The sequence below is a fragment of the Bos indicus genome, chromosome 27 (assembly GCF_029378745.1).
Source record: "Bos indicus isolate NIAB-ARS_2022 breed Sahiwal x Tharparkar chromosome 27, NIAB-ARS_B.indTharparkar_mat_pri_1.0, whole genome shotgun sequence".
NCBI classification, from domain to species: domain Eukaryota; kingdom Metazoa; phylum Chordata; class Mammalia; order Artiodactyla; family Bovidae; genus Bos; species Bos indicus.
Window position 1 is genome coordinate 619,714 of NC_091786.1, and position 24,513 is coordinate 644,226.

The 24,513-nt window shown below is 48.6% G+C and overlaps 1 protein-coding gene across 4 annotated transcripts in view; it reads left to right on the forward strand.

Annotated features, from left to right (window-relative positions):
* DLGAP2 (DLG associated protein 2) overlaps window positions 1-24,513 on the forward strand; it is a 645,672-nt gene that overhangs the window by 187,283 nt on the left and 433,876 nt on the right. For all 4 annotated transcript variants that reach the window (XM_070781742.1, XM_070781741.1, XM_070781744.1 and 1 more), the window contains one exon: window positions 3,359-3,413. In XM_070781742.1, coding sequence (XP_070637843.1) covers window positions 3,359-3,413 — 55 coding nt within the window. The remainder of the gene's footprint in view (window positions 1-3,358; window positions 3,414-24,513) is intronic.

Below are 24,513 nucleotides of genomic sequence, written 5' to 3' on the forward strand. Positions count from 1 at the left end.
ACCCTGCTTATTTGCTTATATGCAGAATATATTATGTGAAATGCTGGGCTGGATGAAGCACAATCTGGAATCAAGATTGCTGGGAGAAATATCAACAGCCTCAGATATGCAGATAATACCACCCTTATGGCAGAAAACAAAGAAGAACTAAAAAGCTTTCTTTTCTTTTTTAGTTTTTTTTTAATTTAAATTTATTTATTTTAATCGGAGGCTAATTACTTTACAATATTGTATTGGTTTTGCCATGCATCAACATGAATCCACCACGGGTGTACACGTGTTCCCCATCCTGAACCCCCCTCCCACCTCCCTCCCCATACCATCCCTTTGGGTCATCCCAGTGCACCAGCCCCGAGCATCCTGTATCATACATCGAACCTGGACTGGCGATTTGTTTCACATATGGTATTATACATGTTTCAATGCTGTTCTCCCAAATCATCCCACCCTCGCCCTCTCCCATAGAGTCCAAAAGACTGTTCTATACATCTGTGTCTCTTTTGCTGTCTCTCATACAGGGTTATCGTTACCATCTTTCTAAATTCCATATATATGTGTTAGTATACTGTATTGGTGTTTGATGAAAGTGAAAGAGGAGAGTGAAAAAGCTGGTTTAAAACTCAGCATTCATGTAAAGTTTAAAAATAAACTAAAATAAAACTATTAAAAAATAAATAAATAAAACTCAGCATTCAAAAAACTAAGATCATGGTATCTGATCCCATCACTTCATGACAAATAGATGGGGAAACAATGGAAACAGTGAGAGACTTCATTTTGGGGGACTCCAAAATCACTGCAGATGGTGACTGCAGCCATGAAATTAAAAGACACTTGCTCCTTGGAAGAAAAGCTGTGACAAACCTAGGCAGCATATTAAAAACCAGAGATGTTACTTTGGCAGCAAAGGTCCGTATAGTCAAAGCTGTAGTTTTTCCTGTAGTCATGTACAAATCTGAGAGTTGGGCCATAAAGAAAGCTGAGCACTAAAGAATTGATGCTTTTGAACTGTGGTGTTGAAGAAAACTCTTGAGAATCCCTTGGACTATAAGGATATCAAACCAGTCAATCCTAAAGGAAATCAAAATCAGTCCTGAATATTCTTCAGAAGGACTTATTCTGAAGCTGAGACTCCAGTACTTTGGCCCCCAGATGTGAAGAGCTAACTCATTGGAAAAGACACTGATGCTGGGAAAAATTGAAGGCAGGAGGAGAAGGGGATGACAGAGGACGAGACGGTTGGATGGCGTCACTGACTCGATGAACGTGAGTTTGAGCAGGCTCCGGAATTGGTGATGGACAGGGAAGCCTGGAGTGCCTCAGCCATTGAGGTCACAAAGAGTCGGACACGACTGAGTACTGAGGGTTTGCCTGGTGGTTCATACAGTAAAGAATCTGCCTGTAATGCCAGAGACCTAGATTTGGTCCCTGGGTTAGGAAGATCCCCTGGAGAAGGGCATGGGGATTCCCTCATTGGGATGGAATACTGGAATGGGATTTTTGCCACTCCAGTATTCTTGCCTGGAGAATTCCATGGACAGAGGTCCCTGGCAGGCCACAGTCCATGGGGTCGCAAAAAGTCAGACATGACTGAACAACTAGTACTTTCAGGTATTGCTTGGCTAGTTAGTGCTGGGATGGTGTGCTATCCTGGTTAGTGCATGACTAGGTAGTGCTGGACTAGTTAGTACTGGGCTAGTTAGTGCTGACTAGACAACCACCTTAGCACCTGCGTCCCCCTTCCTCTCTCCACAGTGTGAGTCAGTGTCCTGCCTGCCCCACGTGTGCCTCCTGTTTACCCCACACCCCCCTCCAAAGCCCCCAGTGTCACTCCATCAGCTCTCATGGGGACAGCATTGTGGTCGCATGGCAGTGGTGGCAGGTTACAGGCTGTGACCTGATCTGCAGGTACTGTGTCCACTTCTTCAAGGTGTATTCCTGGGAAAAGTCAGTGATACCAGTTTGGCCCTGAGGACAGGCACCAGGGATCCCCTGGCATCCTGTTCTGCACATTTCTGTGGCTTATCTGTTGGCAGTAATTCCTTAGAAGAGTAGCCTGTATACCTGTGGCAGATTCATTTCGATGTTTGGCAAAACCAATACAATATTGTAAAGTTTAAAAATAAAATAAAAAAAAAGAAGAGTAGCCTGGCAACAGTGCTTTCAACTGTCCCCTGAGACAGAGATGCACACAGGGACACCCATTAGGTGAATGTTTTGATGAATCAGGCCAGCACTTTCCCCTCTGGGTGTTCATAGGCAGAAGGAACACGAGAGGCTTTTGTGGTCAAGTGACTTTAACTGCAGGACCTGGCAGAACTTTCTCATGATCACATGCGTTTTCGTCCTACCTGTGGGCTGTATCATGTGCAGAATTGCCCCAACTTAAAGGCATCATAAGGGCATGGGTGGGAAGGGAGCCATTGTTCCAAAGGAAAACTGCTGTGAACATTGATAATATCGGCTCAAGTCTGTTGTTTGCTCAGCTGGACCCTGAGCTGGTCGAGGGCAGCGCTCGGTCGTCACAGCACCCCCTGGCCCCCCTCCGCTGGCTGAATGACTTGCTCAGAGACTTGAATGACTTGCTTCTTGGCTGAGGATGCTGAGGGTTTGTAATCAAGGAGGAGCGTTGAGGAATGGTTGCAGCCTCATCGGTGGATGATTTAAGACAGAAGTTCAGCTTTTGCCCTAACTGAGTTGAGAAAGCATAATCATAAATTTCCCAGAGAGATCTCTTCAGTCCCAAGTTCTGTGTACGTCTGTGCTTTGCGGTTGCCTTATGTTGCTGTAGCCTCTTGGGAAAGCCTTTGCATGACTTTAAGCTTCCTTTTGCTTATCAAGGTATTTTCTGCACCTTTTACTACCAAACTGTGCAGGTAAACACAGGCTCTTCTTTCACATTTTCTTGTGACTCATTCGTGATAAAGGCTTCTCGACTTAGATCCTAGAAGATAGACTCAAGGTTCCGCCCCAACACGCTTCATTTTCAGGCTCTAATTGCATCTCATATTTTAAAAGCCATCACAAAATTGGTGGGCCATTTGCCTTAGTGTAGGAGCCCCCTGAGTGCAGCTTTCAAGGCACTTGGAGGACCCATTAGGAACATACATTAAACAGAACTGCATTACCATCCTAGGAGCAGCATATATAATCAGTACACTTACCTGATTAACCTTTTTAATGAAAAATGTATGTCATCAGAATTTTTCAGTACTGTTTAATTTGTTAGATCGTTCTGGGCGTGATGACTATGCAGCATCAAACGACCTTATTAGAAAAACACTTGCAACGGTTGATTAGATGCCTTTCTCTACCTGAATGATAACCACATGTCTTTTATTTATTTGTTCTGAAACAGGTTTTGCCCGGCATTCTGCAGAAGCATTGCTGTATCTTACCAGACAGGAACACAGGTAAATGCATTTGTTCTTCTGATTTGAGATTATTGGTTCTATATCTGTGCAAAACTGAGAAATATGATTGCATAATTAGATATCTTGATTTTTTAAAGGTAGCTATTTCATATATTGACTGAAACAAGCAAAAAAAAAAAAAAAAAGAATGATTCGGTTCTATAGTGAGTTATGACCAGAACTTAGAGATTTGTTTTTATTTGATAAAAGAAATAGATGATTGTTGCCTTGAATTTTTAAGGAAGCCAATTGTTTTATAAAGTTGAATATATTAATATTAATTTCAGTTGTTTCTTTTGTGGATGATATTTATTAAGGCAAACCACCGTTGTTGGTTAGCATGGAATGGATTTAGAGTCTTCTTGCTGTCGAGGCTTTCCTTGCTCTCAGGGTAGGACTGGCCAGTTGTTATGTTCTTAAAACCTTGAGGATCTTTGTGAATAAATCAACAGTATGCATGTCTTAGAGCGGGAGATGCTATGACCCTGTGGTTTCCTGTTGTCGCACAGACGTATGTGGCTGGCAGTTGTAATTAAGGTGGTTTGCATTGCTTTTAAGGAAACACGATGGAGGGAAAAGCCTGAAAAAAAATCCTTTGGAACTTTGTTGTTTTAAATTTAAACAAAGAAAATAATTGACATGGAGTGTTATCCTGCAGGTCTACATCTCAGTCACTCGCCTGTGCTTCTAATTTCCAGCATTTAATTCAGAGACTCAAGTCCTGAGGAAAAGGTAGAGTTGCTGGTTCTTTTGTGCACAGGGTTTTATTAGAGTTTATTCATTTCCAGAATCAGTTGTCTCATGTCTGTCTGCGTCTGGGATACTCTTGTTGGATATGAAACAGGCTTCTGATACTTCCTCGTGTATTTTCTAATTGAACAAAATGAATCCTAATGGACTCTTCCGTGATAATTAGAAGAGTGTAATCCACTGGGCTTTTCTCTACTTTTATCATAAATAGTGTCTTGACTGGAGGTTATGTTTAATGGGGTCTCACTGGTACATGACAAGGCATTGTTTATACTGTACCTTCCAGTGTAAAATCCGGAGTATTCTGGAAAAATAAGATCTTCATTTTTTAAACTTATGATATGGATAGATTATATTGCTAATTATAATTTTTCAAAAAGTTCATAGACCTGTCTCTGTTTTGGTTTTGTCCAATCAATTACATCTTAGCTGAAAATTTGAGCAAATTTACTGCTTACGGGGAAGTTTGTTTAGAACATGGTTAGATTTTTTTTTTTTTATGAGAAATATGTTTTTGTACATCCGCTCCTACACTCATTAACTTATTTGCAGCAATGGTGGTAGCAATTGAATGTTCTCTCAAGGTATGATTACATTTATCTATGAAATCTTATAACTCTTTGGTTCCTTGCACAATCTTAGGTAAGGGTTCTAAGGAAAAGGTAATGGGAGCAGAAAGAGGAGGGAATAATATCTGAGTCCACAATATCTGACTTCTCATGAGGGAAAAGTGATAGGTGGTTCCCTTCCATTATAAATTATCAATATGTGTTAGCCTTCCGGAAAAGGAGATTCCTCACTGATACGTAGAAGTAGTTTCTACATCACTGATAGCAATTCACACAAATTGAGGGGCTATTTCAAAAAGCATATGATAGAATTTAGGGGAGATAGTCCACTCACAGTGGTTGATGGAGTTCTCCAGTAAGCAGGCTCCCAAGTGTGAGGCGTCGGTCCACGTAGCAGTCCCTCGGGAGCCTTGTCACAGTCTGTCAGTAAGTGGCTGTGATCTTTAGAGCACAAATAATGGTTGGATATTTATTGAGCCTGTTTCTGCTTCCTGAAGGTCTTGGTTAGTAATGAAAAATGTGAACTAGTCACGTGCAAAGAAACAAAGATTTTGCAAGCAGTGTCCATTGACAGCCATGAGTACAACACAGTTTAAGGTGGAATTCAGTTTCCAGATTAGTTTTTCTCTTCCAGGTGAGACATTGTTGATTCTGAGATGCAAAAAAGAATAGTGACAGAATTAATAAAAAGTACTGTTCTGTGGGAATCTAAATGGACTTTAAATATTGAGGTGAGTTTCCTATATTTTTAGACAGTTCGTTATATAAAAAGTTTCAAGTGAATACAGAAAATATTTCCGGTTTGAGATTCTTGCTTTGCTTTTTATAAGAATCCAAGTAGCCAACCTCTAGAACTAAGAAAGCTTCCTTTCCACTGTGACTTGAGTGTTGAGGCCATTTGTGGGCAGTTTCCGTGAAAATATGTTTACATGATTGAGTGTTTCTCTTTGGAGTCAGTGCTGAGGACCTGAGGCTGTGAACTTAGGTGTGGAAATGGGAAAGAATCATGTCAAGTGGGATGAAAGAGGAGTTGGCTGAAATTGTAGCTTTTGGAAGCAAAAGATTTGAGAATTCTGTTTTTTCCTGCATAATTCAATCTAATATGTCTAATTAAGTTGCTTAATTATTTAGGAAATGTTTGGAAATTTTTTCAGGCTGAGACATAGTAGTTGTTGCTCTTGTATCTTAATGGCAAATAGGGTCTTTAGGAATCTGAATATGGTTTGTTTCACCTTCGTGGTTTTATAGAAGACTTTGCAAACTTTTGGTGAAGAAGATCATTGGCCTAGGTAGAGGGCTTCATCTTGGGATGATACAAATATTCTGCAGATGATACAAATATATGTTATGGTCACACAACAATGTGAATGTACTTAATGCCACGGAAGTGAACACTCAAAAATGGTTCAGGTGGTAAATTGTATGAAAGATCAACTTCGGGGTGAACATGAGCACTGAGATACTTTCTCTTGAGTGGGTGGGTCGGAGCTTGGATCCTCTGTGTGAAACCCAGGGTGATTCATCTTCCCCCTGCTGCTCCGTGTCTCATGTGTCTGTACACGACTTACAAGTAGCCACTGTCACGTGATGCATCAGCTGTGCCTTCCACAGGGGAGACCATGGGTCCTGAGTGTGTGTCCCAGACAGGCTGTCTTTGACCAGTGAAGGGTCTGGTCTTGGTCCTTGGACCGGGGTCCCCAACCTCCAGGATGTGATGCCTGAGAGGACCTGAGGCAGAGCTGATGGAATAACTATAGAAATAAAGTGCACAATGAATGGAATGCGCTCGAATCATCCCCAAACCATTCCCTACCCCCTCCCCCCGTCCATGGAAAAACTGTCTTCCACAAAACCAGTCCCTGGTGCCAAAAAGACCGGGGACAGTTGCCTTAGATGGTCTGATTCTGTATCGGTTTGTCCTCGCCGTTCCTTTGGCCTCTTCATGCCATTTGGGAAAAATCAAACTCAGGCAGGAGTGAGCTTAATAAATTGTTTTGCTGGGGTGACACAGTGGGCTGGGGCTCTGCCCCTGAGCTTGACGATCTCACAGCATTTACACCCCACCACCGACCCCCCAGGTATCACGACACAGCCTGCTCAGCTAGCACAAATGACTGGAAGTTATAAGAATGACTGATTTTGTAGTAAAGCAGCAGTAGTGCTTAACTGTGCAGTTTCATAATAACAACTAAGCAGTGAAGTATCCAGTGGATTGAGCACGTGGCAGTATTTGATGTTTGAGATGAATTTATAGCTCCACAGGGAATACAGAAAGATTGTGAACCAAGTTGTGTATAAGAACTGGTGGAAAGATTTGGAGTACTTGCCATATATTCTGTGGCACTGGTCTTTGTGTTAGCCAACCTGTGGCGTGATGTCCACGAAGACTCAGTGTGACTCTCACCTTGGGTTCCTCCCAGTGATGTGCTGTCTGGCGCTTACTGCCAGCCTCCCATGCCCGGTGTAAGGGTGGCAGGAAGCCTGGCCCGTGTTTGGGGTGCATACGCCACACCTGGGTACTGGACGTGGGTTGAGGAGGGACCTGATCGTCCCCAGGCCCCAGGAGCTGGTGAGCCTGGCTCCAGTGTGCTCCTGGCTCTTGCCCTCGCTCCTGTGTCTGACTCCTGAGGGGTTAATTCAGGATGCGGTCAGCAGGTGCTCCTCCATCCCCTTGGGGCTGGTTGTCCCCTTGTGTGTGTTGGCAAAATAAAATGTGGGGTTAAAATAAGCACCTTTGTAACGGGTGCTTAATGTTAAGAAGCCTCCATAGGCCAAGTAAGCACTCTTGTATTTCTATTAGGATGCTGAACCCGTGTGCTTCATCAGGCAGGGTTTGGACGCCTGTGGGCACTGGACCCAATTACATGGTGTCGAGCTGCAAGCAGGGCTGTTAGCGTGTGGACAGCTGCTGGGAAGTTTGCATATTGAGGTCAAAGGCAAAGGGGATGTAATGGTGAAAATAGTGGAAACGTTTGCTCTGTTGAGTCTTAAACCCCATAAGTTTCTTTTGAGCCGAAGGTTATAAAAAGCCTTTAATGTCAAGATGGACAAGAGAAGGGAAATCAGTGAGTGAGCTGCTCTTCCTGCCACAGACATGCCTGAGAGCTTGTCCCCAGTGGCAGGTCTGGTGAGAGTCTGGCAGTGAGTGTGTCTGTGGAGACAAAACCCTGCTTCGTTCTCTTCCACTTGACTTGTGCGGTTCTCAGATCTGTGTAGACAGTGATGTCTGCAATGTGAATGGTGGATGTTACACCTTGTGGTTTTGCTGTTTCTAGTTTGTAAGGCTTTCTCACGTTCCTTCCGGCAAGTCCTCCAGCTTCCTCGTGAGATAGGAAACAGTGCCCTTGCCTGCAGATCAGAGCGGTGACGAGCCCTGGCACCGCGTGTCAGCATCACCGCCACACGGTTGCTGAGGGTCTTGCCGAGACCCAGATGCAGATTTTTACTGAGTCAGTTTGTGATTCCATTATGACCTTTAGTAAGTCTTTAACCTTCCCAGTGTCTCCTTCCTGTGAAACACGGTGAAACCACAGAATAGTGAGGACTGGGAACCCTGATGCAGGGGCTTGGGGTGGGGTTGGGGGGAAGCTGCCCGCAGGGCCCCTGGAGCTTCAGGGCACAAGATGGGTGAGCACATCAGGTGGGTCTGTTGCTGGAAAGATGTTCAGTGAAGTGGAACAGTTACTTACCTGGGAGGCCTCGCGTTTCGAAATGCCAGGTGAATGGTCTTTTAACTTACTAGGTTAAACATAAGATGTCTTGTCTTTGGAAGACCAAATCCTTCAAGTGAGTTTCCTTTACCCAGAGACGGAAATTATTTATAATACCTTTTTTTCTTTCCAAAAAGAACGGCGGTTGTGGGAATGGGGTGCCAGATGATGTGATTCATAAACCAAGAATAACTCAGGCGGAGCCGGGGGCGCCAGGGGAGGAGGCGGGTGTCTCAGCCCTGATGGTGCTCTTCCTCCAGCCCAAGCCTTGATGACCAGCCACCCTGATCCATCGACAGGAGACGGAAACAGTCCTGTGCTGGAAGGGCTGTATTTTGCGCACTGAAAATGGCTTCATGAGAAAAGTCGTCATGCTTGTTAACTGCTGCCAGAGTGAAAGGCTGTGAGTCCGTAGTTTTGTCCTGTACCTGAATTGTCCTACACCACGTGGTTCATCTTAACCTCAGGGCTCTCACAGCCTGGTGGCCTCTTGGCGCCACGTGGGAAGGTCAGTGCTGTGAGAGGCCAGGACCCGGATTCGGCCCCTGCTCGCCCGGAGCAGGTGCTTCTGTGCAGGGCAGACCTCGGACCCTGTCCACCCTGGCCTGTGATGCCTTCCTCAGGTCTGTGGTCTCTGCCGGGTTGGTGTGGAGGCAGAAGGCCTGTGGCTCAGGTCTGAATGTCCTGCAGCAGCGCCTGTGCTGAAGGTCTCCTGGGGAACCTGGCAGCTGACGTCGGGCTCAGTGGCGCCCAGCTCGTGGGGCAGGCTGGGCCATGGGCTGTCTATCCCTAGGTGCTGTGTGGGTCTGAGACTGCAGCTTCAGGCGGACGGTCAGCTTTGTCTGAGGGGCTCCCAGGGCTCACACTGGGGGCAGGGACAAGCATCCCCCTGCTGGCATCCCCCCCAGGACCTCGTGTGGAGCCCTGTCCCCTGTAGAGCAAGCCTGCTTCCCAAGAACACCTTCCCCAAACCTCTGTTCTTTTTCTTTATCATCATCCCAGGATGGTACCTACAAGGTAGGTGACAGTGTGACCGTGTCCTGACTTCTGGGGACAAAATCTTGGTCAGTGTTGAGTCTGAAGCCATGGAGAACATGCACAGCCAAGGGTGAGGTGTGGGATGCGTCTAAAAGCTCAGTGAATTCTCTCAAACTCTAAGCTCTTCTGGACCTTGAATCTCAGTCTCCTCTGAATTCTCCGAGTATTCTATGTGCACACGTGTTTGTGGGATGTTCAGAAATGTCAGACTTAAGGCTCCTGGTTTAAAAATCATTTGCTTGTCAGTTCAGTTCAGTTCAGTCGCTCAGTTGTGTCTGACTCTTTGCGACCCCGTGAATCACAGCACGCCAGGCCTCCCTGTCCATCACCAACTCCCGGAGTTCACCCAAACTCATGTCCATCGAGTCGGTGATGCCATCCAGCCATCTCATCCTCTGTCGTCCCCTTCTCATCAGGTGGCCAAAGTATTGGAGTTTCAGCTTCAACATCAGTCCTTCCAGTGAACACCCAGGACTGATCTCCTTTAGGATGGACTGGTTGGATCTCCTTGCAGTCCACGGGACTCTCAACAGTCTTCTCCAACACCACAGTTCAAAAGCATCAATTCTTTGGTGCTCAGCTTTCTTGACAGTCCAACTCTCACATCCATACACGACCACTGGAAAAACCATAGCCTTGACTAGACGGACCTTTGTTGGCAAAGTAATGTCTCTGCTTTCCTTCCAAGGAGTAAGCGTCTTTTAATTTCATGGCTGCAGTCACCATCTGCAGTGATTTTGGAGCCCCCCCCCCAAAAGTCAGCCACTGTTTGTACTGTTTCCCCATCTATTTGCCATGAAGTGATGGGACCAGATGCCATGATCTTAGTTTTCTGAATGTTGAGCTTTAAGCCAACTTTTTCACTCTCCTCTTTCACTTTCATCAAGAGGCTTTTTAGTTCTTCTTCACTTTCTGCCATAAGGGTAGTGTCATCTGCATATCTGAGGTTATTGATATTTCTGCCAGCAATCTTGATTCTAGCTTATGCTTCTTCCAGCCCAGCGTTTCTCATGATGTACTCTGCATAGAAATAAGCAGGGTGACAACATACAGCCTTGACGTACTCCTTTTCCTATTTGCAACCAGTCTGTTGTTCCATGTCCAGTTCTAAGTGTTGCTTCCTGACCTGCATATAGATTTCTCAAGAGGCAGGTCAGGTGGTCTGGTATTCCCATCTCTTGAAGAATTTTCCACAGTTTATTGTGATCCACACAGTCAAAGGCTTTGGCATAGTCAATAAAGCAGAAATAGATGTTTTCCTGGAACTCTCTTGCTTTTTCGATGATCCAGCAGATGTTAGCAATTTGATCTCTGGTTCCTCTGCCTTTTCTAAAATCAGCTTTAACATCTGGAAGTTCACAGTTCACATATTGCTGAAGCCTGGCTTGGAGAATTTTGAGCATTACTTTATTGGCATGTGAGATGAGTGCAATTGTGTGGGAGTTTGAGCATTCTTTGGCATTGCCTTTCTTTGGGATTGGAATAAAAACTGACCATTTCCAGTCCTGTGGGCACTGCTGAGTTGTCCAAATTTGCTGGCATATTGAGTGCAGCACTTTCACAGTATCATCTTTCAGGATTTGAAATAGCTCAACTGGAATTCCATCACCTCCACTAGCTTTGTTTGTAGTGATGCTTTCTAAGGCCCACTTGACTTCACATTCCAGGATGTCTGCTCTAGGTGAGTTATCACACCATTGTGATTATCTGGCTTGTGAAGATCTTTTTTGTTCTTCTGTGTATTCTTGCCACCTCTTCTTAATATCTTCTGCTTCAGGTACCGTTGGTTGTCAGGGTCCCTTAAGATTCTGAGCATTGGTCATTTCTCATCAGCCTTCACTAGGAATTAGGGTCCATGGAGTTGTCTGAAACCTGTCAGGAGTGGGCTTTTATTTTTTTTTTTTTTGTTTCTGTTTTTGTTTTTTTTTTCTTTGTATTTCTTGATAAGAGAAAGGCTTATAACTCTCACAGACTGATTATTTCTCCCAGTGGGTGTTTCATAAAGGGGCAACAGCTTGTGTGGCTGTTCCTCAGTCTCTCTGGCTGCTCTGTGCATATGATCCCAGGGATAGATTGGAGAAACCTGTTTTTCCTCTTCTCTTTGTCTCCTGTCCTCCATCTCATCTCTTACTTCGATGGTCTGAGTTTCTACTGAAACCAGAGTAGTCTGAGGTCGTACTGAGACAGGAGTTGTTTGGACCTCCATGTGGGCAGTTTGAATCTCAGTTTGGATTTCCAGGTATGGGGGCAAAGTAAGAGGACAGGAGGGAGCTGAAGGTTTCACGCCCAAATCTATACCCTTAGGACATAAGTCTGGCATATTTCGCAGAAAGAAAAAGGGCAACACATATGCTACTTCTACCCATTTCCCTTGTTCCTTACAGACCCGGTCTAATTGTAGAATAGTATTATACTTAAAAGACCCTCCAACTGGCCACCGTTCACCATCCTCCAATGGATACCGTGGCAATGCAGTATCACATAGGAAGACCAGGTGTGTCTTCTTTAAGCCCTGGGGATCAAATCTATCCCAGTTTTTCAGGATACAGTTCAAAGGAGTGAGGCTGGAATTGTTAGCTCCCATCTGTAAGAGAGAAAAAAAGCGACCAGCGCCATTTTTCTACCGGAGGCGTCCCTCCCTGCTCTAGATGGGGGTGTAGACAGACGTTACACCAAAAGCTTTTCCTTCCTGGTCGGACTTAGTCTGTCCCTTACCAATGCAGGTGCAGTCTGCGTCCCTCCCAGTTCTACCACCGAGATGGGGTGAGGATGTACCAGGGGTAGACCTGATAGCATCCCTAGTTGACGTCCAGCTCTTCACCCTTAACCTTGCTTGCCTCTGATGTCACCCAGGGTGCAATCAGAGTAACCTTCCAGAATGCCTCCCAAGCTAAGACTACTAGGGGAAACATTCGTCACCTGAGTGCCTGTGCATGACTCTGAGTATTTCCTGACCACAATAAGACAGACACGAACATAAAACTGAGATGTTCTTTCCAGGCAACGCCACACCAGTATAATAGCCTCCTCTGATCCACTAAGAGCTGGCGTTACCAAAGGAAAAAACCCATCTCAGTCCCAATCTGAGTAACCTTTAACCTCAGAGATGCTCTTGGAGCTAGAGCTCCATCTAGCTTCTGAACTTTCGATTCCTAGCGAGGCTAGGCGCTTTCTTGACTACCAATTCAAGTTTTGGACCTAAGCCACAGTATACAATAACAGTATAGATCACAAGTCCCTTGAAAGTCTATGATCCAATAGATTAGGTTAGTACTTCTAATTCCCAAGGATTTATGAAGTGGTCAAAGAGACCAAAAAGTTTGACCGAGAAAGGAGGGTTCGGTCCACACGCTTTGCCCATTTCTGGTCAGTTCCCTGTGGAGACATTGGATGCCTCTTGGCATCGGCAGGTCGGTATAAACCCCCAACAGGTTTCTGCCATAAGCCGTATGAGATCACCGTGAAACCGCAGAGCAGGGCTCCTTACTTGCTTCACGCAGGGCCTGTCATTCATTCACACAAGCACACGGTAGAGTTAGTAAAGCACAGCAGAAAACGTGTTTTCTGAGAACAAAGAACTAAAGCTCCAAGCATCCTTACTTTGTCCTGAATGATCCCGGACGAGCCCCCAAGATGAAAGGTTGTTGTTGAATCATGCGAAGACACCGGGATTCTTGGCCCCCAGAGGAGAAGAATTCAATCTGGGGCCAGAGACGAGGCTTGATCGCTCAGAGCTTTTGTGTAATAAAGTTTTATTAAAGTATAAAGGAGATAGAGAAAGCTTCTGACATAGGCATCAGAAGGGAGCAGAAAAAGTACCCCAGGAGTGGGCTTTTATACCTTTCCTGTTTAATTAGGTTCTGTGGCTTGGGTGTCACATGATCCCTTGTGAAAGATGGTAAGATGACATCTCTGCTCAGAGTTGCCAGCTAGATGCCACTTTAGATGAGAAGTCTGCTCTGTTCTCTGACCTGTGACCTGGTGACCGCCTCTGGGGCGTCATGGTGCCTGTATCCCCAGAAGAGGTGCTGCTCAGGAAGGGAGGACTCTGAGTTCCAGGTGTGGGAGGGGCCCCAGAAGTTACTCCAGCCTCACAGAAGTACTTGTTTTGAGGTTAAAGGCAGCTTTAATATTTGCCAAAAACAACATTTTAAAATAATGCCAGGAAATCATTTTATTGTAAAAATACTCAGTATTAAAGTTTAAAGCTTTTAAGAAATATGAGTTTATTTCATCTTTGGCAAAAACAATCTTTTTTTCAGGTTTTAAAAATTAGTAAAAAATATTTCTGAGCTCTGCCTGAATACACAGGTGCAGGATTGTGTGTGTGTGTGCATGTCTGAGGTGCTTTCATTACCTGCAACCACAGACCATATGCAGGTGGAGTGGTTTTAGTGTGTATTTTAGTTCCCTCACTTTAAAGTTTGAATGAAGCCCCAGGTGAAGACAGTGATCGATGTTTTCATTGAGAGTTTGCTTATTTAGCAGTGCAGTTTCACTGCTAAGCAGGCATTTGTGGGACACGTAAATGGAGCTGCAAATACTAGATTTATAGCACGGTCCTCCTGGCACAAACTACAGTTAATATGCAAGAGTGTTGAGGACTCAGACACAGCCAGTGAAAGATAAAGAAGGGGTGCTTCCTGAGGCTGGGCTGCTATGGGCCCTGCTGCGCCTCCGTGGGTCCTGGGGGCTGGGGGGAGGTCGCACCGGGTGGTCCTGTGTGTGCATCTGGGGGGGGACAGCTGGGGTGACGCGTGGAGAGACTGATGCCAGGACGGATTCACCACACCTGCCCCTGGGAGCCTCCCGTTTATTTCTCGTTCGTGTCCACCCCCAGTGGAATGAAAACTTCCCACTTTACACCCAGTTCCTTACATTGATGCTCATGTTTAAGGTGTTTCATAAGAAGGACACGGCGGTAACTTGAATGCATCTTCTTAAAGGTGTCTGTTGGTAGGATTCCCTGGGGTCAGGACCGCCTCTTACTGATTCGGTGCCCCCAGCACAAATACTCGGTGGACACTGATAAAAGTGATTTTAATTGAGCTGAACTGAATGTGTGCCTTTATTGGTGACTGGTGTCCTGTCACTGGAGAAGTAGCGTAGGAGAAAAGCATAAGCAGCGAAGGGGAGAGGTTGCAGAGAGTGGTTTTACAACCAAAGTTAAACACACAAAGCCAAAGGTCTGAGGTTTGTTAGACACACATCTGAGTAGTGTAGCTGCTGTGTGTAAGTGATTCCAGGGAATGTTCCCTTCCAGAGGGATGACCCGTCAGTTCCTGGAATAGACCGGTGATGCTGTGGACCATGCAGAGAGCTCTGTATAATGAAATCACAGCATCAGGCCTGCCTTGATGATTACCTGAGGACATGAACAGCAGTGTGTGCACATCAGAAGGGGTCCCCACGGAGATGGCCCTGGTGTTCAGTTAGGGCGATGTGTTTAAGTGTCCCACTGGGTCCAGCTCAGCTGACAGTCACAGCTCATGGAGTGGTGAGCGTGGGCTCTCTCGACTGTGAGTAGGAAGACGGAAGGACGCCGTCTGTGGATGGTGGGCCAGGAGCCAGCAACCAGGTGGCCTCAGGGATGGATGCAGAGACAGCTCTGAGGCACCTCTGGGTTCTCCACGTGAAGGACAAGAAACCCTGTGGTCTCCATCTGAAGGTGTGGCTGCCGGGGTTCCCCAGTGACAGAACAAGAGGATGTGTGTGTGTGTATAAATGCATGTATCTTTATATAGAAAGACTTAGATTTCTTGTGAGGAACTTTGGCTCGTGTGATTGTGGGAGCTGACACAGCCCATGATCTGCAGCCTCATGACCCAGGAGAGTTTGTGTTGCAATTCAAGTCCAAAGGTAGGGAAACCCAGATCCCATTTTGAAATCAGCAGGCAGCAAAGTCTCCCTTGAAGCCTTTGTTTTCCGTCCAGGCCTTTGGCTGATTGGGGGGCCCCCCACCCACCCCAGGAGGGTTGATCTGCTTTACTTAGCTCACCAGTTCAGATGACAGCCTCATCCAGGTTGTATGTGGTACATACACGTGCTGTAGGTTGCACAGTGTGTGTGTGTACATGGTACACACGTGTGGTATGCACATGTATATGCATGGTAGATGTATGTGTGCGGTGTGTGTGTGTCCATGGTGTAGACGTGTGTGTTACACACATGCCATATGCTGCATGGTGTGTGTGTGTACATTGTTGATGCATGTGTGTTCACAGTAGATGCCTGTGTGCTGCACACGTGCTGTGTGCTGCATGGCATGTGTGTGTGCATTGTTGGTGCATGTGTGTTCACAGTAGATACATGTGTGTTGCACATGTGCTGCATGGCACATACGTGTGCATTGGTGCATGTGTGTTCACAGTAGATGGATGTGTGTGGTGTACACATGCTGCATGCTGCATGGCACGTGTGGGCGTGTGTTGGTGCATGTGTGTTCACAGTATATGCGCGTGTGTGGTGCACACGTGCTGCATGCCTCATGGCACATGTGTGTGTGTTGGTGCATGTGTGTTCACAGTAGATGCATGTGTGTGGTGCACATGTGCTGCATGCTGCATGGCACGTGTGTGTGTGCATTGGTACATGTGTGTTCACAGTAGATGCGTGTGTGTGGTGTACACGTGCTGCATGCTGCATGGCACGTGTGGGCGCGTGTTGGTGCATGTGTGTTCACAGTAGATGCGTGTGTGTGGTGTACACGTGCTGCATGCCTCATGGCACATGTGTGTGTGTTGGTGCATGTGTGTTCACAGTAGATGCGTGTGTGTGGTGTACATGTGCTGCATGCTGCATGGCACGTGTGTGTGTGCGTTGGTACATGTGTGTTCACAGTAGATGCATGTGTGTGGTGTACACGTGCTGCATGCTGCATGGCACGTGTGTGTGTGCGTTGGTGCATGTGTGTTCACAGTAGATGCGTGTGTGTGGTGTACACGTGCTGCATGCTGCATGGCACGTGTGGGCGCGTGTTGGTGCATGTGTGTTCACAGTAGATGCGTGTGTGGTGCACATGTGCTGCATGCTGCGTGGCACGTGTGTGTGCGTTGGTGCATGTGTGTTCACAGTAGATGCGTGTGTGTGGTGCACACGTGCTGCATGCCTCATGGCACATGTGTGTGTGTTGGTGCATGTGTGTTCACAGTAGATGCGTGTGTGTGGTGCACACATGCTTCATGCTGCGTGGCATGTGTGTGTGCATTGGTGCATGTGTGTTCACAGTAGATGCGTGTGTGTGGTGCACACATGCTACATGCTGCACAGTGCATGTGTGCATTGTTGATGCATGTGCACAGTCTCCGCATGGGTGACAGAACATTTTGAGCCCAAGTCTGCAAGGCACCCTGGTGACTGACTGCTCCCTCCTCCTCCTCCTGTTCCAGGTGAGGAGGCTGAGCCTGCTCAGGTGTCTCTTAGCCAGAGCAAGCCTGCCTGTGGCCCGTGGGTCTGAGCTGCCCTGACCCAAGGACGCGCCGTCAGTCTCTGGCTCTCTTCCCAGATGCCTGGCCTCCTGGGGGCCAGCAGCAGCCCCTCACAACACCAAGGGTTCTGTATGCATTTCCCATTCATGTCACTGAGGCATCCTTCCATGGTGCCATTTTTATTATCCCAACTTTAAAGGTGAAATGGAGACTCTGAGAATTTAAGTAAATGTCAAAACAGTCATAAAATAAGTAGCAAAATTCAAACATTAAGCTGGGTCTTCAGGCTCTTAAGTCCCCTGGTCTTTCCAAGGCTCTCACAAACTTCATTTAAATTCCAAGCATTCTTACTGCTTTAATGCAGCCAAAGGCATTTTTAATTTTAAAGAGGAAGCTCATGATTCCCTTATATTCCTGGCTTTTCTTTTATTGGCTTTGAGGGGCCTGGCGAGTGCACTGCTCAGACTCATGCACACACCAGTGATGTGCTGGACGGCCCCTCACAGGATGACAGCCTGGATCCCTCAGGCAGAGCCCATGTCCATCCTGGGCACCAGGCTCCCCGGCAGGCCTGGGTCTGCAGCCCCGACTTGGCTGTTGCTGCTCCTTCACAGGCTGACTTGCAAGGTTCCCGAACGAGACTTTCTGAGGACAGGTTCCTTTGCTTCTGCCCTGTGTTCACTCTTCCTTGGCCTCCAAGGTTCAGGACTATGGTTCCCACTGCTGTTTCCTTCACGTCTTCTCCCTGCAGCCCCTGCAGAGAAATGAGCCAAGGGCCTGGGGCGTCCCCTCAAGAGGGCCCTTTTCCCTGAAATCCCAAGGCCAAGTGGGATGCAGGTGGGGCAGACCTGGGCTTCACCCCAGCTGCCCTCAGAGCCAGGATCCCAACCCACCCAGCCCAGCACCCCGCCATCCAGGCATCTCGTGTGGCGCCGAGGAAGCAGGTGGCCTGGCTGGCAGCAGCCAACATGCTCCCGGCCCTGGCCAGGCCCTCAGGCCTCTTCTCGTGCGCTCACCTTCCTGCGGACCCCAGATGTCTGCTCTGTCTCCTCCGCCCTCGCTGACCTCCCTTCTCACCTGCGCCCCACCCCAAAAGAACTCACACTCCTTAGCATCCCTTGGGCCTTCTCGGGGAAGCATCCCAGACGGTCCCAGGCAGAAGCCAGCACGTGGGTGCTCCAGCACGTGTCTTCATCTTGCTTCAGGAGCAGATTATGTCCTGGCCCCCAGCACCCTGAGTTCTCTGCAAATGTGGGGATCCTTGGATCTCCAGGGAATTTAAAAACCATCACACAGTGGCTGCTTTCTGCTCCCCCCATTCCTGAGTGTTTCCAGGAGGCAGGAGGGAGGTGGGGGCCTCCTTTGAGACTCCTGTGGAGGCCCTGCTTCCTGGCTAAGTCTGCACAGACCCAGGGAACTGATACAACCCAAATACCAGCAGTCTGGAGGCAGCTGCACACAGCCCTGCACCCTCGAGAGGCAGGTCCTGGCGATCCAGGTCTGGCAAGTCCTGGTGACCCTGGTCCAGGGGCTCCATGCAGCTCAGAGGCTTAGTTCTTCCCTCTCCACATGTCCTGCACTCGCGTGTCTGTCTGGCTGCAGGACTCCCCTTCTTTCACTACCCCATCCCAGTGAGATCCATTCTGTGGTTCTGTGGTCTTCTTTGGGGACTCCACCCTGCTATCCTTCAACCCACACCCTGGAGCAGTCCGCACACTGCAGTCAGCACCATTCCTGGAGGAGTTTCTGGGAGCAACGTTCTCCTCCTGTCACACAGCACACTGGAGACTCATGTGCCGTCCCTGTTCTGACAGTGGAAGGGCTGTCCTCGTGGCCAGCGTCGCTTGCTGTCGTAGTGTACACTCAGGTTCATCTCCTGCCCGCGTGTGGCTCTGGGGTTGCATGCAGGCCTCTCCACGGCCTGGGGCCACAGGAGGTTTCCGTCACTGCACAGATGTGCCTCTGCCCCGGGGTCTCCTCCATCAGCATGGACGCCTGCCGTCCTTCACCTCCGGGCCTTTGTGCGTGGTTCCTCCATGACCTAGATCACCTCTCTCTGCCTGGCCCTCTCCTCCTCATCTGAGACTCAGATCCTTGTCCTCTGAACCTTTCTCTGCAGAGCATCCTCTGGTGGGGTCACGGGTATGCCCCATCACACTAGAGCTGTCACTTCACGCGCCTGGTGCACACGGTGACAAGCAGAGAGCGGCCATGATGGTCAGCAGGGAGGATGGCTCCGCTGGCTCCTCTCTTTAGGAACATAAGAGGGCATGTGGCATAGAGCTGTGCTGGCAGTACTTCTGCAAATGCTGTAAAAGAAGGTACCAGGATTTTCACATGAGACTCAGGAGTCTTAGGCTTTGACCCAATGCAGACACATCATGTGGTCTTGTTTGAGTGAAACGCACAGTGAAATCATGACACAAAGGCAGGCCAATCCATTCCTTCATCACATGGAAAACCCACGTCATCATGGAATGAAAATAACAGAGTTCTGAGATGTGAAAACAGAACCTGATCCCAGCCCCTAATGCACTGCGTCCTGTCTGCGACGGGACAGTGACCTGGTGATGCTGCTAAATGCACCGCATCCTGACCATGCCAGGACGGTGCCCTGGTGATGCTGCTAAACTCGGGAAGAGGGGCGCAGATGCAACTCAGGGAGAGAGGCGCAGATGCCCAGGCACCCGCACGAGACAGTGCCACCGACAGTCCCATGGGAGGTCGAGGGCGCCCTGGGGGCTGGGTCCAAACTGCCTTGTCCCCCGCGAGGGACCTTGGGACCTGCAGCCCAGACCTCGCCCTTGCTCTGGACTCAAGCCTCCTGAGTCACTGAGTCACAGCAGCCTCCTCAGTTTCATGATGGAAGCTCCTAGCTGCCAGCCCCATCCCTGGATGCTTCTTTGTGGTCCAAGTCACCAGACACAGCCTCACCTTCCTCGTGGCCTCTCAGGGGTTCCCTGATAGGGAGTCAGAGCCCCCAAGGTCTTGTCATTTGAGGTATCAGCACTGGCCCAGTGTGGCTCTGGCCAGTGGGCTACATCCTCAGGGCTGAGGCCATGCTGGATAATTAGGGACCACCCAGCAGGGGCACCCCAAATGACACACCAGTGCCCTGAAAACCGAGTCTGCTGTGTCAGGCACCCCAGCCTGACCGTCAGATTCACGGGCCCCTTGTGGTCTTCCTCCTGGCCAGTAATCATCCGCTCCTGTCCCTGGGTTCAGGGGGTTGCCTGCAGTGGTCAGTTCCAGATGGTGTCCTTGTCTGTCACACCAGTTTACCCTCTGCTCAGGTTGGACAGCATCTGGGCTGGGCATCCTGGAAGCTGCAGGAGCTGAGTCAGCCCCACTGTCCGTGGTCAGCACTGCCAGGCGCAGGCACTTTGAACTTGGGCACTGGCATTTGCTTCGAAAGGTGGTCCAGAGAGTTTCTTCATTTATCTTTTGGGGGAAGGTGGAGGGAAGACTTCAGGTGGGGCTTTGAAAACGTGTCCATTAATGCCCCTCACTCCCCCACCCCACTGTGTCTCTTGATCCTGGCGTTTTGGTTTTTCTCCTTTATTTTGTAAGCCAGTATGTCCCATTCAGTAATCATAGCTTTGTAGTCTTGCACAGCTATTTCTTATTCTCATGCAGATCTTCGTGAGAAAGGAATGGTTACAGTGGAGCATTTTGAGGTGCATTTTGACAAAGTAAGTTTTCACATAATGTGACCAGACAGGTGCATCCTGTTCAGGAGGGGTCAGTGTGAAATTGTGAATTTTTACAGAAGTTTAGAATAGCTTCACACAACCCGAGCCTTTTGTTGCAGTTATTTACCAGGAACAGCCTAACACAGCCTGCCCGGGGACAGGGCATTTAATCACCTGCTGCCCCGCAAGCACTTGGTGGCTTGCGAGCCGGCTGTCAAGGTGCAAGGAGGGTCACAGCCCTAGCTTGCCCACCTAGCCCAGCTGTCCATTTTGCAGGAATCAGGCATTAGGCAGTTGTTTCTGAATGAGGATCGTACAGCTAATCCACAGCCTGGTTTCTGGTGGTCAGAGAACATTCCTGTGGGCAGATGGACGCAGGTGACCCAGCCAGCCAGCACCCGCGGTGTTTTCATAGCCCACAGTTCACAGAGCAGCGTCCTGAACCTGCTGCTCCCTGGGTCTGAGTCTCAGCTTTTCTTGGGAGGTGGCCAGGCTGAGATGTGGCCCGACACTCTTGCCCACACCCACTGACCAGCAGGCTGGCCTCAGCCCTTCTCTCTGTCCATCTGCAGGTCTGAGTCACTCGCTTAGAGGCTGGGAAGTCATCAGCTCACAGGGGCAGATGTCAGGTTCAAGACAGCTCATTAGCAAACTAAAAACTGCTTTTGAAAACTCCAGAAAACCTCCAAGAGTGTGTCCCCCTGGAGAGTGCTTCTGTTCCTTTTGCATGTCTCTTCCACAAGCTTTGAGAGAATAGCAGCCATCACCAGTTATGGAAATTTGTTCTATTTCTAATATTCAAAGAGCTTAAATTCCAATCTGCCACCAGTGGTGAAAAGCTAGAAGCTGTGGCTTACCAATATTTTTTTCTTTTTGCAGCTTCTTTGATTGAGATGAGCCCTCTAGCATTGGTGAAATGGCAGCCATGCATTTACATCCGTTTTCATTATGCATTCTGATGCCATAGCCACAGAGTGCAGCCTCACCCCTCTCCCTCTGTCTTCTCGTTGCATGGTCACCTGAATCCCCAGTGCTGAGCTTGCACTGACGGGGTTGGCGCTGCACGGCCTGGGGTCCTGGGTGGAGGGCAGGGCAGGGCGGGCCAGTGCAGCGCTTGCCGCAGGGTTTGCCTCCCCCTCTCTTCCTGGCTCATGAAGCTCTGCTTCAGCCTCTGTAACTCAGCTTAACCTTGACTCCTCCCACACAAAGCTCATCCAGACTCACCTTTGGCAAGTCTGGGTCTTTCCCTCCCCACCTGACGGAAACAGAGAAGGTGTGTCAGGAGGCTGCACTTGCTCCCATCTGCGTCATCCAGAGCAGCCAAGAACCGCCTGAGAATCTGCAAACCATGTCTCCTCAGCCGGGCATGTCGCAGTTGAAGTTCATAGGAAACTTGATCCACTTACAGACGGCGCCTCCGCAGCCCACCAGGCACCAAAGGTCTTTCACTCCCACCTCTTCATCTTTTGTTTTCCAAACAAGCTTTCACCATATTTCACAGAGTCAGGATGGTTCCATCAAATCCCACTTCTTTGACTCTAACTGTGCCCGGGTCCTCACAGCCAGGCCCCGGGGCTGGTGACTTCCTGAGGACTTGCAGCCTGTAGTCTTACACAGATGAGACTTACTCCCGGGAAAGGATACGGCATGCACTGTCCAGGGGAGGAGGTGCACAGGGGCCAATCAGAGAGACAGGGTGCAGTTCCCACGGCCCTTCCCCCAGGGAAGCTCCACAGCAGTAAGTCAGGATGTGACGGGAGGTGTCGTCCATCAGAGATGCTCACCCGCACGTGGAGTCCAGGTCAGGTTGGCTGCCCAATGCCTGTGTGAGGACAGTGGTCACTAAAATTCTGGACACCCAGAAGAAAAGCATGTTCTCTAGTGTCTGAGTGACTCAGACCCACAGACAGACAGAGAGAAGGGATGAGGCCAGCCTGCTGGTCATTGGGTGTGGGCAAGGCTGCCAGACCACCGCCCCCTCCCGCATCGTTCACACGAAGGCACCGCGAGCCACTCTTAGAGTTCAGGGGATATTTGCAGCAGTTTACAGGGTGGGAGCTCTTCACCAGTCAAGTTCTCAGACAGCCTTAAAGGTCAGGTTTGCAGGTAAGCCTTTCTGAAGATAACAGCCCCAGGCCTGCTGTGTCCTCTCTTCTCTGCACAGTGTATAATCAAAAGAAAAATGTTCAGGGAGACATTTGCAGTTGTGGGTTTTTTTGTCCTCAGTCTTTGAAATCGAGTGTGTCACTGAGTTGGGCTAACCTTGTGGCTTAGCTGGTGAAGAACCTTCCTGCAGTGCAGGAGACCGGAGTTTGATCCCTGGGTTGGGAAGATCCCCTGGAGAAGGGAACAGCTACCAACTCCAGTATTCTGGCCTGGAGAATCCCATGGACTGTACGGTCCATGGGGTCGCAAAGAGTTGGACAAGACTGAGCGACTTTCACTTCACTTTCCCTTTAGGACAGCACAGATTGCCAAGGGCACGGTCGCTGGGTGTGACTATGGCCGGGTCTGGAAACAGGGCAGCTGTAGAGGGTGTACTTCCTGACGGGGCTCCCCACTTCACAGACAGGGAGGGCCACTTGTGTAAGGTCACGTGAAGGAACTAGTAATACATTTGGAGTTAACACATTATGTGGTGAAAGTTATCTGTTGATTAGATTAAAGTGGCCAGAAGTTAATGGAATTGTACGAATTCTCTAAATATGCTTAAATTTCTCACTTAAACTCCAGAAAGTTAACCTTGGCTTCTGTTTTTCTGTGTTGAAAACCCTGACATCCCCCTGCAAGTGTTTAATCTTAAGGTTGCGAATATAAACAAGCACAACTCGACTCTTACACTGTGTGGTTTGTTTGGGCTTGGATGCTGCTTGGCATGGCACTGACCTAATCAGGACAGGAGGTGCAACTGCGGGTCAGGAAGCGCTGGCTGCTGGTCTGTGGGGCGGTCTCCAGCCCTTTCTGCGTAGAGCCTCACATCCTCTGTACCTGGGGCAGAGCCCCTTTTCTCTATGACTCTCCCCACTCCATTTCTCATTTTGGAAGTTTCTTTAGGGGCTGTTGATGGAAGCTTATGTTACAGAAACTTAGGATTCAGTGCACAAAATGCACTCTCACAGTGTGACTTCGGCTCATCTGACCAACCTCTCAGCGAATGAGCCCTGCTTCACAGCCAAGGCCTCAGTTCTGCGGCTCCTGCCTCCCTAGGTGCTGTCTTCTTCCTCCCGCACGTCTCCCCCTAAGCCCCATGCACAGACTCCATCCGTTCTACTCCCCGGGGTTGGAAGCAGGCTTCTAGACCATCCTTGAAACTGGCATCTTTGACCTTGAATAATGTGTAGCATTTCAGTATCTGTTGTTGGAATTTGCATTTTCCAAGTTTTCAGTATTGAACTCAGGAAGAAGCGAGGCTCTGAATGCACAGAGCTGTCACCTCCTTCCTCTGCCTTTCTTCTGCCTCAGCCCCAGAGGAGCTGAACATGGCAACACATTTGTTTCTGTAAAAAACTCTTCTCCCAGAAAACCAGCTGAGCAGAACCTTCTGGGCTGTGTGGTTAAGGAGTGGGGGGGTCTCAGGCGTCTCTGGAGCAGTGTCTTTGTTGGGAAACCTGCTGAGCAGAACCTTGTGGGCTGTGTGGTTAAGGAGTGGGGGGTGTCAGGCGTCTCTGGAGCAGCGTCTTTGTTGGGATGTTTACTGCTGGCACCTTTGGGTTTTTCTCCAGGTGTGTGTTCCCTCTCTGTCTCTCTCCCACCTGGTTTATTGTATGATAGTTGACTGGAACCCACTCCGATCGTCTTGCCGGGAGAATCCCATGAACAGAGGAGTCTGGCGGGCTACAGTCCATGGGGTCTCAAAGAGTCGGGCACAAATGAGCGACTAACATGTCTTTTTTCCGCACTCATGATTCTGTCTG